Raw genomic sequence first — 17,037 nt, 5'->3', positions numbered from 1 at the left:
GGGGAAAAACCAGTTGTTTAAAGATACAGGTGGACCTGTTGCAACAATGAGAAGTACAAGTTGTCATGTCCAAAACGAGCTTTACAAAGTCGGTGCGGGGGGTGGGGGGGAAGGGGGGAAAGGCGAAGGATTGGGATTGGGGGGAAGGGGGGAGGCTGGGAAAGGATATGAAGGGTAAACCAAAGGAGGAGGCTGCAATGCTTGGTAAGAAATGTACGCATTATCCTGCCCATGTAATTGTAACCCCTCTGTACAGTATGTTCACAAATAAAATTAAAAAAAAAAGAAATGCTCTTTATGTCGCCCTAGTTACTGTAAACCTCACAGAGAGACATATGGAATGTCATGGAGTCAATGGGAGATTAGGGGTGAATTCTCCAGGATCAGATCATATAAATTAGTATAATACCAATCTCTTCCATTTTAACTTGGATTAAGAAATAGCAAACAGAACTAAAGTTTAAATTACTAAAGTTTAAAGAATTAAGACAAGATGGTATTTGAAGGGATTTGAATCTACATAACAATCCCATCTTTCAAAATAAAAATAAAAAATACATAAATAAATATAATTGAATATTGTAAATGAACCTGAGAAGCGAGGAGCTGGTAGCTCATGCCTGTAATCCTACCTACTTAGGAAGCTGAGAACTAGAAGACTAGGATTCAAAACCAGCCTAGGCAGAAAAATCTAAGAAAATCCATCTCTAATTAACCAGCAAAATGCTGGACTAGAGGTATGGTTCAAGTGGTAGAGCACAAGCTGTGACCAAAAAGCTAAGCAAGGGCATGAGTTCCTGAGTTCAAGTCTTAGTACCAGCATCATTAACAAAAAATACCTGAAGGAAAAAACACATACTCTGACCAACTCATGATTGGAAGTGAGGGAAACTCAAATGCTTTCACAAAAGGTTTTGGCTTTTTCTTTAATCATGTAGTCCTTGATCACTAAAGTTTTAGGTCTACTAGAAATAATCTTATTATGATAATATTTTATAATCAACAACTTTTCAATATTTCAGCTACCTTCCTCATTCACATATATATGACTTGTATAAAATGAATCTCAATTTCCTAGTCTAGTCAAAAGAGATGCATAAACACCTATACACAAAGGGGTTTTGCTTTCAGAGTCATTGCTCTGCTCATACTCTCAGCAAAGCAATGACTGTCATTTCTTCCAGCCATCTAAAGTAAGCAACACAACTCTGGCCCACGGGCAGAGGCACAAGTTTATTATCTTTTACTAGGTTTTTCAGATCCTAGGGCGAGGCCTCTGCACTAAAAATCAATGCAAGATTTTTCATGTTATTCAGTTTTGTCACCTGTCTGGAGACAATGGCCTCAGAAGAGAAGATGAACTGCCTTCCTTCTTTTTCCTCCCTTTTTGTACATGCTGCCCTTTAAAGGCATGTTCTTTGTGTCATCAATTCAAAGGTTGCTTTTATGTCCAGTAGGGTAAAAGGAGGAAGCTGGGTATTTTTTTTAATGGTAAAATCTGTCAAAAGTCCCAAAAGCTCTTGTGATACAAATCAGGTCATCCTATACAGCCTGAACCCCCAATTCCACAAGGGAAATGAAAACCATTTATAACTCAAAGTAACTAGCAGTAATAGGTCAATGCACTTGATTGGTCATGAACCAATTACAGCAGACACTGCTCAGGGCCCAGAGAATGAAAAGAGGTGGGGGGGGGTACACTTAGGCCTGATTGAGTCATCACTCTCTAGATCCCACCTCCTACTAACCACCAGATACAAGAAGGAAAATAATATCTAAATAGGGGCATTTCCTTGCCCACTCCACCTTATCCTGCTCTGTACTGGTGAGAGACATCTTAAAAATTGCATGCCCACCCCTTGACCTCACCTACATAAGATGCAATGAGAGTCCAGCTAACATGGAAGTGAAAGGATCTGGACACTGACCTCTGTCATCCAAACAGCTGGGCTGGGATTTAGCAGCTTTGAATGGCATCCCCAAAGCTCACTCCTAAGCCCTGCATGTGCTGGAAGGTCTAAGGTTTCAAAATTCTCTTTCATCTCTATTTTTGCCTAAACAATGGGCTAGAAAGTAGAAGTATAGAGGTGAGATTAGCAAGAGAGGAAAAAGAAGCAAAACTGGAAGGAAGAACATACCTCATTCATTCAACCCATGTGGAAACTGAGGCTCTAAAACACACCATTGACGGGAACACTGAGCCTTTACTTCAGAGCCTCAACTCACATTAGAAGTTGTGGACCTTGAGCACCAGAAAAGTATACATTCATATCTATTATATATAATAGATATGATATGTGTACACACACACATATATAATTTCTAGTAGTTCTGTGATAGTTTCTAGGATGATGTTTTCTCACTTCCAAGGACACTTATTTAAACTTCAGACTGGTGTGCTTCTTTAATTTGATTCATTCAGGAGGAAGCCTTGGTTTGTTAAAAAAAATCACGAATGATACCACTGAGTAAGTTTAAGGAACAGTGTACAGCATAGGGCATCTCTAAGTCAACTAGGAGAAGATCCACTTGAGGAGCTTTCATTTAAAATATGGCATCTTGTCAGGAACCACTGCCCATGCCTATAATCCTAGCTACTCAAGAGGTTGAGATCTGAGGCTCATACTTCAAAGTCAGCCCAGGCAGGAAAGTCTATGATATTCTAATCTCCAATTATGTGCCAAAAAAAACCCAGAAGTAGAGCTGTGTCTCAAATGGTAGAGTTCTAGCCTTGAGCAAAAAATAAAAAAGGCACAGCATCCAGGCCTTGAATTCAAACCCTAAGACAGGCATCACAAATGTGTGTGTGTGTGTGTGTGTGTGTGTGTGTATGCCTTCCTCTCAGAGCTATTGAATCAGACTTTAGCTTGGGGATTCAGATTAACAGGCTGTGTCTAATTCCTCTCATGTTGTCTTCTTGAAACTCTGGCCTGCACAGGGCCCACTGGAAATAATCAGTGCCAGGCCACTCACTCCTGGACACCCCACCAACATGGAAATCTAGATCCTAAAAGTAAACTTGGAAAACAATATTTCATGAAAGCAACAGACAGTTATCTGTTCTACTCACTATTCTCTGAGTCTAAAGTGGCAGCTGTCAAATAGAAAGTTCAATAAATACTTAATGAGTGAATCAATGAATGAATTAATTAAAACATGACTTAGTGGAATTGAAATCCTTTACATTGGGGTTTTACTATCAGACAGAAGTACAAATCTGCAGGTATGTTTCTCTTACCCGCAAGCTCTGTTACAAGAATCCTTGAATAATCAATATGAAAATCACAACTCTTTCAGCAACATTATCAATACCACAACTGAATAAATTCTAGGAAGCTTTTTTTAAAAATTATATTATGCCACTCAATCTGCAACAGGGCTAACAAAATTAGGATTCTTTTTAATTTTGCCCTTTTCAGCATCAGCTTCCCCTTCTGAATGCTTGGTCCCTGGCACCAGAGGCTACAACAAGAACATAAAAAACTAGAATGCTAACTTTCTTTCGTGGCCAGTCTTGCAGCTTAACTCACTGGGACTCATAGCTGAATATGTATATGCATAATCCCTGGCTTTTGTTACTCTTATGGAGAATCAAGCAGAGATAAACAGAATAGCTGTCTCCTCATTCTTAACCAAAACTATAAAGAAATCTTTTTTCCCCTTTTAACTATTTTATGTGATTTTCTCCTGATGTAGGTGAATGGTCAGAGCTACTGGCTCTGCTAACAGATCCTTCAAACAATCGTATGGGATAAATGTAACTATCTCCATTTTGGAATAACTGTGGCTTAGAAAGTTTAATTAAGATCACATGGAGCCTGGTAGAGTAGATTAAACCTGTAATTCTAGCTACTTGGGGAAGCAGTGATAGGGGAACTTAAGTTCAAGGACAACTGGGATATAAAAATTCAGGAGACTTCATCTCAGTCAGTGTCTATTATCCCTGTGACTTGGGAAGGCCATGTAAGATTACTGAAGTACAGAAAGTCCTGAATAACAGTCTTGCATACCTTGAAAATACTCAGGGTGATAAAGGGGCTGCATGCATGGCTCAGATAGTAGAGTGCTTCCTTTGGAATCATGAGACTCTGAATTTAACCCCAGTACCACAAAAACAAAGCAATCAGCACATAAGTAAAGGAACACAGATTTGGCCCAACTATCTCAAATCCATGTTTCTTTAACTGGCAGTCATTTTTATGTGGAAGATCACAGCAATTATATCCCAAAGTATATTAGAGATATTTAATCCAGCCAGGTTCTTGAATTCAAACCCTAAGACAGGCATCTCAAATGTGTGTGTGTGTGTGTGTGTGTGTGTGTGTGTGTGTGTGTGTGTGCCTTTCTCTCAGAGTTATTGAATCAGACTTTATGGTATATAGTATATAGTTTTAAAAGCATTCAAAGAAACCTAAGAGAGATGTAGAGTGCTGTCATCCAATAATACATTTATGGAGCATCTGTCCTGTGAAAAGGAATTCTAAACTCATAGTTGAGTTGGGTAGAAAACATGTAAGAAAGTACAATGTTAAGCATGAGATATACCCAAAGTAATTTGTGGATACTGTGATCAGAGGCCCAGTGCAGCAAGGAAGTCGATCCCATTCAAAAGATGAAAGACCTTCTGCACATGTACATAAAGCTTTGACCTGAAGACTCATAACATGACAAAATAGTAATTTAGCCAAAAAAGAGTGCTAGCTAGGGTAAAAAAATCAGTTTGAAGATATTTAATAATATTTTATTTTTTTTATTCTTCTTTGTGTTAACATTGGGGCCTGAATTCAAAGCCCAGGCACTCTCCCTTAGTCTTTCTGCTCACAGCTGGTGCTCTACAAGTTGAGCCACAGCTCCACTTCTGGCATTCTGCTGACTAATTGGAGATAAGAGTCTTGTGGACTTTTCTGTCTGTATTCTGTATGAATGGCAATCCTCAGATCTCAGGCTCCTCAGGAGTAAAGATTACAAATATGAGTGGCTGACACACAGAAATATTTTCATTTTTATTTTATCATTCATATAACTATTTCTGGTTATTGTGCAACATACAGAAAATATGAATAAAAAGTATAAATCATTAAGCCACAAAGGTTCATTTGGGGTATATGTGTATTTGAGTGTGTGTACATGAGCGTGTATGTGTGTGTGTGTATGTGTGCGTGTTGCTGGGGATATAATCAAAGGCACAACATAGTGTATATTTCTTCTATATCCCCAGCATTTTTCCTATGTTCTATTAGGATTTAATTTCAGCACATTTGTTGTATTCAGATAAATGCATAATTGTCTATATGTACTTTATTTTGAATTTATAGCTCATACCGATCACAATCTGTCTTTTGTCATACCCAAGCCCATATCCAGAACCCATAATAAAAACCAGGATGCATATTAATGAGAATAACGTCCTAACTTGTCATTGAAAAAATGGTTCTGCATGATCCTACAAACATACTTAAAGATAAATATCCATTTCTATAGATTATTACAATATGCACAGGAAAAAACGATCTCAAAAACTTAAATCTGGAAGCCTTGGGTGTTATTTTCTTCTCTGTGCGTTTATGATCTTCTAAATTGTCCCCGGTGAACATGCATTATTTTATCACATCCAAAAGCGATCCAATGAAACATAAGCAACATAAATGTGCACAAATAAATTCAAAACAGCCGTGAGCATTCTGCTCAAGATGCATCCTCGGTTTCTGGAACAGCTAAAACCAAATTAGCATTAACCAGAAGAAAAAGAATGGAAAGCTCTTGCTTTGACCAAGCCAAGACTTTAAGACACTGGTTGGAATCCCAGCCTTTGGTGTCTGTCTTAGAGGTGCCCAGCAGGTAGGTCAGGTATATAGCCAGAAGGATCTTGGGGGATGGGGCAGTTCCCTTGACACCACCAGGCCACCACCCTGTTGTGTTGGCTGCCACTAGAAGGCTTAATGTGACCTCCCCTAGCTGCAACGCACTCTGGGATCCTCTGGAATCCAAGGGTCCACAGGATTCTAACTTCCCTGCTGTAAGCTGCCCCTTGCACCATGACCCTGACTCAGCTACACCTCGCTTCATGGAGACTCCACAAAAAGCTGCCCTGCCATGGGCATGGAAGGCAAGTGGGAAAAGCCCTCCACTGCTCTGCCCGCCACCACCCAGAAGGAGCTTTGTCATGCCTGGCACCATGCAGCTCCTCTCCAAGTTTCACCTTCGGTGACACAACTTTTCCGTGTTTCTTTTTTAGGCAGCTGCCACATCACGAGGCTAATGAGCACACCGAGGGTTGTAATAAACCCGCCTGCCAGATACATGGAGACAGAGGGACGCTGGATGACCAGATCCTACAGCGGGGCTGCCCGCTTGGTTCCCAGCTACTTGGCAAACAAATGCTCCCTGGAATGAGAGCATCTAAGGAGCGCCCTGCCCGGTTTCCAGGACAATGCTCACATTGTTCCTGGAGCTCAGAAAACCAGCCCAAATCCAACAGCTTCTCTGGTAGCCTTACTGTTCGATAAACCGGGAAGGGGGAAGAGGCAAGTATACACACAGAATCAAAGGCAAAAGAAGCAGGTCAATTCTCAATTCTTTCAAAGTCATGGTTGAAAGAAGATTCTGAAAATATCTATGGGCGTATTCAAAAATTGCACTCAGCCTGTCTTGTTTAGGTTGTTCACTTCTACTTTCAACAGCAAGATAAATATTTTAAGAACTCAGAGTTGTTTACTAAACCTTACTTCCAGAGCTGTAGAAATACTATTGGAAGGGAGATTTCAGAGAATTGGGTTTTGTATTTGTTATTAAACATACCTATAACCACGCAATAGATCCGTCACTGTTAATTATGGCTGTTAAACATAGGATCCTGCAGCACAGATAAACACGCATGATTCCCAAGTTTGAGAACTATAATTAATATGCTCGTTCAAGGCAGGTGCCTCTGTTAACAAGATATATTTTTGGAAATATTCTTGAACCAAAGGCAGCATAAATAGTATCAAAAATAAAGCTCACAAATTTTTTTCCGTTTAAAATGAGTTATATAATGAGTAGTGAAAAGCTCCTTCCATGGCATGACAGTTTAAGGAAGTGGGGATTTCTTTCACCACATTTGATATAACTATCAAGGGAGAACAAAAATCCAGAAATGAGACTCCTCCAATTAGCCTAGCACTTCCAAAGGAAACCCATTCAGTTAATAAAAACCTCTGACATCTGTTGCCAAGGAAAGGAGGAGGGGAAGAAAAAGAGAGGGAAGGAGACTGGGTAGGGTTAAGAAGGGAAATAAAACATATGACACTAATGAGAGACAGACTGAAAGCATATGCCATGTAATGCAAAACAAAATCAAATAAACAAGTGGAGTTTTACTCAACAACAAATTAAGAAGGGGAATCTGGAGAACACCGGCGAACAAGCTCCCAGATACAGTTCTAGAAAAAGAAAAGTATCATTGTATTCAAACTGACAAAATGCTTCTATTGTGAAAGCCATAGTCACGTGGCCAATCCAAGCAGTCTACGGATGGGACAAATAGGATGAAATCTACATTAGAATATGAAAAGTCACTATGGCTTAGGTCAAATGGGAAAGAAAGGGCATGCTTATGACAGAACTAAGTTTCTTTCATCTCTTTGTACCAAGGTTCTGCACAGTATCCTATATCAAAATCACTCAAAATATTCAAAACAAAGACCACAGTACCAGAGTAATCACATATATATGTATATATACATATATGTGTGTATATATACATATATATATATATGAGTATGCTCTTCTAATTACATCTGTGTGGATGAATAGAAGTAATTTTCTTTTTGTCCTTTGGAAGGAAGTGACCAGGTCATCTGAGGAGGCAGTATGACACACTGGTTACAAGGTGAACTGGTAGTCAGATCTGGCCCCAATCCTCATTCCATCAACTTGAGTGGCAAGCATAGCATGTAGACCTACCTATCTTCCATCACTGTTACTAACATTTCATGAGCTATATCATGTCAAACCACAGGTTTATAATCAGTGCTCATAATATATTATTTTTTAGGATCCCCTACCAAAATTTTTTCCCCAACTTATCAAGCTGTTAAAAAAAATCAACTACTGATCACTGATTTATTTAGGTTAAAATTCTATCTCTTCTGATCCTTAGTTTCAATATAAACATCCCTAGATATGCATCAGACTAAGTCACTGAAGAGGCACTAAAAGAGTCTTTGTTCATCATTTAACTTTGTATTATGACAACAAAGCAAGAAGAGAATCTACCATCGAACCCGTGACTTGTCATTTTGTTTTTCAGACAAGGTCTCACTGTCTAGCCCAGGCTGGCTTTAAACTCATAACCTTCCTGCCTGATCTCCCAAGTATTGTGATTATAGGCATGTACCATATACAAGGCAGAAGAAATAACTTTTGGTAGATACATATCACATGTATTCCACAGTCACTTGTTGATAACTACAATATTAAGCACTGCACTAATAATTTGAAACCCACTATCTCTCTGATATCATACAAACCATATACTTTCTGCGAGCTTCAACTTTCTCATCTCTAAGGTCAATATGCTGTATATCAACTAATAAGCAACCCCTACTTTATTTGGCTGTGATGAGTATTCAATGAGATATAGATATAGTAATGGATGTCTAACAGGTAGTAAAGGATTTAATAATTGAGTAGCCAGTGTAATCATGGGAACAATGGCCAGTTGTTATTGAAAAGCAGAAAAAATAGTTTGAGCCCAAAGGAAATGCTTGTCTTCCTGGCCTAAGTCACTGAACAACTGTTTTCTATAGTCTAAGCAGGTACAGAATTGGTCTAGTGCAGTTTGTGTGAGACAGAGTGGGGTCTTCCATAAAAACCAGAGGATAAGAAGAGATATCAAATAGAAGGAAACATGCTACATGTCAAACTAGAATGTACACTGCATGTTTCTATTTATGTGCAATTCCATAGCAGTCAAAACTAATTGGTGATAATGTAAATCAAAATATTAGTTTGTCTTTGATGGGAAAAGGACAAGAAAAAATAATATTCTACATCATGACACGGATGCTAATTACATGAGTGTATACATTTGTCAAGATTCATCAAGATGAATACTTCAGAGCTGTACATGTTCCTTCAAGGGTAATTTTAATTACAAAAGTAGAAATGGGTCTGTACTATTCTGTGTGTATATGTATGTGTGTGTGTATTGTGTGTGTGTTTGTGTGTATGTGTGTGATTGTGTGTGTGCTGGTACTGGGGACTGAATCTAGGGCCTGGCTGCTGCTGTTAACCTTTTCATTCAAGGTTGGTGCTCTACCACTTGAGTTACAGCTTCACGTCTAGCTTTTTGGTAGATAACTGGAGATAAGAATGTCATGGACTTTCCTGCCCAGGCTGGCTTTGAACTATGATCCTAAGATACCAGCTTCCAGAGTAGGTAGGATTACAGGCATGACCCAGAATTAGTAGCTTTGTTTTTAACTCTTCCTTTTTTCCTAGTACCAGAGCTTAAACTCTTGGCTTTGAGCTCTCATTCAACCTATATGCTAACAGCTGACACACTACTCCTTGAACGATGACTTCTGATCCAATTCTAAGTAGCTGTTTTTTCATTTGTCCTCTGGACAAATCTACCTTTCACCAGAATTTTTTCCTTCTTCCTAGTCCTACTGACAAGTTCTAGAAAGATGGACATTCATAACTGGGAATTCCTTTGGACTAAATATTATCTTTCAGACTAAATCTGATGTCTCCACAGGCAGGCCAAGCAAATGACCCAATTCAAACCAGATTTATTATATTCTCTAAAATATCCACTAAAATTGTGCTCCAACCAAAGCCAAGAGTACTACTAGATTTAATAATAGTAAGGTAACTACTACCCTCTGCCCTTTGTCTGGGGGAAAGGTCATTAGCTAGTGACAATAATAGCATTTCCATTTGAAAATTAATACTAACAGTAATTTCAAAGGACAGAAGCAAAAGTAGCATATGAAAACTGTATTACAGTATTCTCAACATACTGTAATTGTAATTTAGGCTTAATGGTTTTTTTCACCCCAGATGTCTTAGGAAAAAAAACAAGAATTTATCACCATTTTTTTGTTGTTGTTGGTCGTGGGGCTTGAACTCTGGGCTTGGGCACTATCCCTCAGCTCTTCAGCTCAAGGCAAACACTCTACCGCTTGAGCTACAGTGCCACTTCTGGTTTTCTAGTGGTTTATTGGAGATAAGAGTCTCCTGGACTTGCCTGTCTGAGTGACTTTAAACCATGAACCTCAGATCTCAGCCTCCTGAATAGCTAGTATTACAGGCATGAGCCACTGGTGCCCGGCAATTTATCACTTTTTAAATACAATCTTCCCTCTTTTAGGGTTGATATCCTAGAAAACACTGCTCTAGAGGAAATTGTAGCCATCCAATTTTTCAAATGACTAATTTATTTCACTTTCTCTAGGAAACTAGAGCATTTACCTGAAAATCAACATCCCCCAAAAGTGTTTCGTAAAGACATCAGGTACAGCCAGGTGTGGTGATGCATAGGCAGAGGCAGGAGGAAAGAAAGTTCGAGACCAGCTCAGACTGTGAGTAATGAGAGCCTATCTCAAGAATACAAAAGAAGATATGACATTCAATAGTGAGAATATACCACGTTTTTAAAAACAACAATAACAACAACAACCTCAGAGCCAACCATGGGATCAGCCTCCTTCATGAAGACAGGGAGGGGAAAGGGTGACAAAAGGAAAACAATGGCAGAAATAAAATTTGACTGAATTTCTAGGATTGGTATGTTCCAAATGGATAACCTACATTTCAGATTGACAAAACCTATTCTTAACCACATTACACAGGAAATATTTCCCAAATCCATCCCTGAGCATATGCAGATCAATCTCAGTGACGACGTGTCTTCCAGATAGGAAAATGTTCATCAGTGACCACAGAAAATGAGTTATGCAGACATTACTGTCCCATACTAATTGTTATAATCCTATTACATGTCTAATCACATCTCAAAGGTAATGTTAAGCTTTGCACAATAATAGACATATGGGAACGCCTCCACCCATCATATTTCAATTCATATGCTTCTTCTGATTCAAATTGTTTAATCATGGCAATTATTTTCCATTCCATTCAAATTTTTCAACTCCAGAAATATAAGCCAAAATGAAGCAGACACTACAAAGCCTTTATATTGGATATATTCGAAGAACTAACACATTCCAGTTGTTCTCTTGATTGTAATTCCCAGACTGAGGACTTGATTTGGACATAAAACTGAACAGCAGCAAAGAGACCTGAAACACTAAACAGACCATCTCCCTACTCACTGCCTTACAAATGAGGCTTCTAAACTGGGATTCCAGTTCTCTCCCAAGAACAGCCCTTATTTTTAAGGCTACCATCCATCCTTCTTCTACTCCACCCCTCACATTCTGCTTCTCCCTTAGGCCTTAATCTGATGTCCGTTTCCTTCCCAGCCTTACACACGTCACCAGCCCTGGGATGCAGCCAAGTCTTTCCCTGAATTGAATTGTACTCCAAAGAAACTTCCAGGAATCCCAAGCCTCTACCTGCTCCCCTTCTAGCTTCAATCTCTGTTCAAGCCATACGCCTCCAGAAATAATGATGAAGAAACCCTAGGAGCATTGTGTCCTTCTCTCCTGTGTCTAGCTCCAAGATTACATTAAAATTTCTAATTGGAGATGACCCAGCCACATCTTCTTTATGAAACTGTAATAATCACTTTCAGCACAAAAATGACAATGTGGCTTATGACAACTGTCCATAAAAAAACAAAGGTCCAAAATTATATTAAGTGAAGTAAGCCAGGCCCAAAGAAACATAGCTCCCATGGTTTCCCTTATTTGCAATATCTAGTATATGTATGAGTCAAGCGGAAAAGGTCAGATAATGTGATGTCAGGAAAATGAACCCTTAGTCATGCATGTGTTTCTAACGCATTTATAAGACTATCTCTTTGTTGCTTTGTATGTCCCTCCCCCACAGTATAACCCCTGCTTTCACTATATTTGATGTCAGTATAACTTGTGGAGGAGATGGGGAAAAACCAGTTGTTTAAAGATACAGGTGGACCTGTTGCAACAATGAGAAGTACAAGTTGTGATGTCCAAAATGAGCTTTACAACGTCGGTGGGGGGGGAAGAGGGGGAAGAAGAAGGATTGGGATTGGGGGGGAGGGGGGAGGCTGGGAAGGGATGTGAAGGGTAAACCAAAGGAGGAGGCTGCAATGCTTGGTAAGAAATGTACGCATTATCCTGCCCATGTAATTGTAACCCCTCTGTACAGTATGTTCACAAATAAAATTAAATTAAATTAAAAAAAACACAAGGGTCCATGGTAATAAGATGAAAAGTAAGTCCCTACAAGAATTATAGACAGATTACGATTCTTACTTTTAACTAAGAGAGACCAACATTATGATTCCTTGTCAATAAAATTCCTCTAAACACTTGCTTTGCCTGGTTCAGGCCTAAAAGTAAGCCATTAAGACTAGATGATTTTTGGGAATGGTATTCAAGACTTTATACACTAGCTGCCTGACCACAAAGCTCTGTGGTTGTTGGGTAATGTCAAGAGGCTGCTGGGAAAGGTCAGGAAGTGAACAGAAACTTAACTGTGGCCATAAATGCATGCCGACACCACAGTTCATTACAGCAACAGCTGTGCAAGTTGGTGGCTTCTCAGACTATGCATGAAATTGTCTTCTACTGTGCAGCAATCAGCATAAACCAAGACACCAAGAGAACCACAGCCCACATGGCCTGAAGACTTAACTGGATGTGCTATCTATGGGACTAACTACAAAGGAAAGTGTTGAAAACACACAACACCAACATGTAGCAACAAACCAAATAGATTTGGCAGAGACTTTTACTTGGTATCTTATGTGACAAGGTAGAGAAGAGTGAGTCAAAGCCAGGCAAATATATGCTGAATAAAACATATGCCCTCTTCTTCCTGGATAAGGAAATAAATCCACAACCCAAGCTATATGCCCATTTGAGAATTTTAATGTTCATGCATTGTATAAATTAATACACAAAATATCACTGGCTACACTGATCTCTTTAAAATCATTTCATAAAGAATCAACTTTCCCATTCTGCCTCCTCCCAAAGAGAAACAGTGTATCTTATATAGCTACATTATTGAAAAAAGTTATCAAAAGCATCATTGTTAATCTATGGCCTTGATTTCAATGAGGTCAGAAAACTTCTCTTTAAAAGACAATGTACAATTTATATACTCTGAAAGTCTTATTTCTTTTTTTTGTTTTTGAGATTTGATCTCAGTACAGAGCCCAAGCTAGCCTTGAACTCACTATATAATCTAGGCTGGCCTGGAAATCATCACCCTTCTGCCTCAGTCTCCAAGTGCTTGGATACCCAGCATGCCCCACAGTGCCCAGGAGAAGCCATATTTCATTCAGCAGTACAGAATAAAACATACTGATTACTGATTACTTACTACTTGTGCTTTAGGAACTCTACACACATGGTACTCTATGGTAATCTTCTATGCAGTGATGATAGGCTGTGGGAATGAAAGTTAACTGACAGGGTGGGAGGTTGAATTTAAATGAGCAGAAAGCTTTGAAAACAGATTATAAAATTCATTCAAGCTGTTACTAAATTATATGACTTGATACAATCATTTGTCACACCACTGTTCAGAATTAAATTTGTGTATATTTGAAGTAGTGATTGATCATAAATATTACTATGTTACAAAAAATAACACTCATGGGTATGTTAGTTGGTTTTTTTTTCTTCTGTGTGTACCAGTGCTGGGGATTGAACTCAGGGCCTGGACACTGTCCCTAGGTTTGTTTCTTTCCTTTGTCTTTTCAAGTCTGGCACTCTACTACTTGAACTACAGCTACATTTCATGTGTTTTGGTGGTTAAGTGAAGACAAGAGTCTCTTGGATTTTATGAGTGCACTGATTTTGAACCTCCATACTCAGATCTTAGCCTCTTGAATAGCTAGGATCACAGGCTTGAGCCACTGATACTGGCTTAGCTTAGCTTAAAGAAGTGTTACCCATGTACACAAAATTTGTAAGCAACCAATCTCTTCATCAGTATGGTCAATATAAATAAACTTTATTGGCTAAAATGATGAAATGGCCTGGTCTTCAGTCTTTTCACATATTTGAAACCAGAAAACACTGATTATTAAATATTCACTGTTTTCAAAATGCTGTAAATTCAATAACCAACATAAAGACTGAAATGACCACCTTGTTCTTCACAGCTAGAAAATCTCCATCTCCTCAGGAAAGTAAAATCTCTTCTTAAAAGTTGGCCTATGAAATTAGTTCATTTTAATTACAGCCCCCTGTTCTTAGTGCTAATTACACAATTCCTACAGAGTAGTATGTGGTTTCAACCAGGGTGAGTCAACATAAGAAAATGTCATGACATATGCCTAGAGAAAATTTTCATTATTGAGTTACAGAAACCTGTCCTCCTGTTTCCCGACTTGTTAATCCACTCTGAACAACTGCAAATGATAGTCTTAAAACAGCAAGTCATTTTCTGTGAATGATCTTTGGATTCAGAATCCTGAACTAAACCTTGGGTAACCACCTGATAGAAATCAAGAACTAATTCCAGAAAGAAACTTGGGGGGAGGAATGGTTCAGAAGAAGGATAATTTGCTTAGATCAAGCAGGTGCTAGGCTGTACGGTGGCATTCACTTCTCTGGGCCCCTGATGGAAAACAACAACAACAACAACAAAACATTTTAGTGTATGGTAGGAGTGTAGTCCTGTAGAGTAGTCATGAAGCAAGTGAGGTCCTCAGGAGAGGGGGGGAATTATAATAACCCTTACCTCAATTGCCTTTGTCATATGAAGATATGGCTCAGACTATGCAGTTATTAGGAAAAGCTGTGGAAATGTATAGCAGTTGTTCTATGCTCAAAACTTAGCAGTTGCAATGAATTTAGATTGTCCCGAAAGGTAGTCACCCTGAGTAGGTTCAAGGACCTTTCATTTTACCCTAGAGTCAAACAATGCCATCACTAACTGTTTAGGACACAAGGATCTAAACGTCTACTAACTTGCAGAGCCTGTCATCAACTCCTTTGCCTACTTGGAAGAGAAATGGTTTCGTTCGAAATAAGGATAAAGGCCCTGAGCTGAAGACTTTGACAACTTTCTGCTAGGGAAGGCAGGCGCTGCTCTAGAATCATCGCCAGGCAAGAAAGCTGTGAAAGATGGGTAGCAGCAAGAAGAGGAGAAAGGAGAAGAGGGAATGGATTGGGAGGGAAGGCAGCCCTGGGGCTCACAGAGGAATTGAGGCCCCAACACTAGGGCTCCCTTGGTTAGAAAGGCACTTTTCCTACATGGATTCAGAGTGGGTTTTAGGGGTTCAGTGGTCAAGGGGTCATCAGGGCCAATCCAGGCCAGTCCAGCATCTTCTGTGGCCATTCCAGACATACCTAAGACACCTGCCTTTTTCCCCCATCCCTACCCTTCCACACTCCCTCTGTGACTGTCTGCACCGGGGTCTCCACTGGTGTGGGTCTCCAGTTCACATTTCCAAGCTAAGCCCGGTCCGCTAGGCAATCGCTGGCACTGCTGAGTGGCGGGGGGGGGGGGAGAGGGGACGCCCCTTCCTTTTCCTGACTTCTCTGTAGCCACAGCTCTCTCTCCTCTGCGCCTCTCCAACCCGCCTGTGGGAGGCCCCGGGCCGAGATGCGCACTCTGGGGAACAGGCAACCAGGTGCCCCGGGGTCAGGTGGCTGAACCCCAGGCAGCTGGAGGGGACCCCTCCCACGAAGGCCCACTCTCGCTAGGCACTAGTGGCAAGGGGACAGCAGCCTTTGTTCTCCCGGGGCATGGCCAGGCTGTGCTACCAAGGTGCAGCGCGGGCGGAGCCGGGTACCAGGATTGCTCACTTTTTTTTTTTTTTTGCACGCGACTGAGGGGAAAGGGTGCAAGCTCCCCGCCTTTCCCAAAGACGTGGGATGGCTTGGGAGTTGGGGAGTAAGAGACCCACGAGGGGTAAAGCAGGGGAGGGGGAGGGGTTCTGTGCGTCGGCCAGGCTCTTTGTTTGCATTGGGGGCAGGGAGAGTGGGTTGCAGGGGGAGGGGGGGTGTTGAGCTTGGGGTTCAGATCGCGGGACAAATTACTGAGTATGTCACCATGTTCCACCCGCGCAGCACGCGTACACACACTCGCGCCCAGGTACACACAAGCAGTCCCACAGACAGGCGGCCGGCCGGTAGCAGGCGGGCGGCGCGGCTCGCAGCGCTCCCGGCTGCAGCAGCTCGGTCTGGCCGCAGCGCGCCAGCACCGTGCGATCTGAGGGCGAGTGGAGAGGGCTGGAGACAACCCGGGGGGTGGGGGGCATTCCGCTAGGAAGGAGGGAAAGTGGTGCAAATCGCGAGCCCCTCTTGCTGGCTCGGGGTCGTAGAGGTCATGAGTAGCTTAGGGACCAGAAGGAGAAGCGGGGGGGGGGGCACGAGGAGTACAGCACGCACACAAGGGGGAGAGGGCAAAGAAGCGAAGGGGGAAGCAGGAGAACTCGTTGGGCGGACTTACCCTTAGAAGCATCTTTCTCCTCTTTGGGCTTGGTCACCTTTCCACTCATAGATCCCAGCTTGCTTGCCAAGGATCGCCCAGGAGACGGAAGTCCTCGCCGAGCGGGCTGGACTTGCGAGAGTGCTTAGGGCGGCAAGTGGCGATCCTGTGCTTTCTTCCTCCCGTGCGGCTCCGAGCGGAACCCGCTTTTCCCCACCGCCGCTGCCGCTGCTGCCTGCGGAGAGAGTGGGGAGGAAAGGAAAGGGGTGAAGGAGGCGCCGCCGCCGCCGCAAGCCTGAGCGGCCCCGACCACGGGAGGAAGCGTTCGCGCGCGCTCCAGAAGTGAAGAGACAAAGCGGTGCAGCTCCTGCCCTCCCGCCGCCAGCCGCGCTCCAAACCTCGGGGCACCTGAGCGGCGCGACCCGATCGGCACTCCGGCCTCCCTCTGGGGGTGTACGCCGGCCCCGCCAGGAGTTGCCTGTGCCCCAACGG

General features: G+C 41.6%; 1 protein-coding gene across 2 annotated transcripts in view; it reads right to left on the bottom strand.

Annotated features, from left to right (window-relative positions):
- Fgf13 (fibroblast growth factor 13) overlaps positions 1 to 16,793 on the bottom strand; it is a 493,509-nt gene extending 476,716 nt beyond the window's left edge. Inside the window, exon 1 of one of the 2 annotated variants that reach the window (XM_013025947.1) lies at positions 16,567 to 16,793. In XM_013025947.1, coding sequence (XP_012881401.1) covers positions 16,567 to 16,615 — 49 coding nt within the window. In that variant the 5' untranslated portion in view covers positions 16,616 to 16,793. The remainder of the gene's footprint in view (positions 1 to 16,566) is intronic. The other variant, XM_013025951.1, reaches the window with a different exon arrangement.
- Between the last annotated feature and the right edge of the window lie 244 nt (positions 16,794 to 17,037).

The sequence above is a fragment of the Dipodomys ordii genome, unplaced genomic scaffold (genome assembly GCF_000151885.1).
Source record: "Dipodomys ordii isolate 6190 unplaced genomic scaffold, Dord_2.0 Scaffold89, whole genome shotgun sequence".
Lineage (NCBI taxonomy): Eukaryota > Metazoa > Chordata > Mammalia > Rodentia > Heteromyidae > Dipodomys > Dipodomys ordii.
This window is presented reverse-complemented; position numbering and strand designations above follow the sequence as displayed.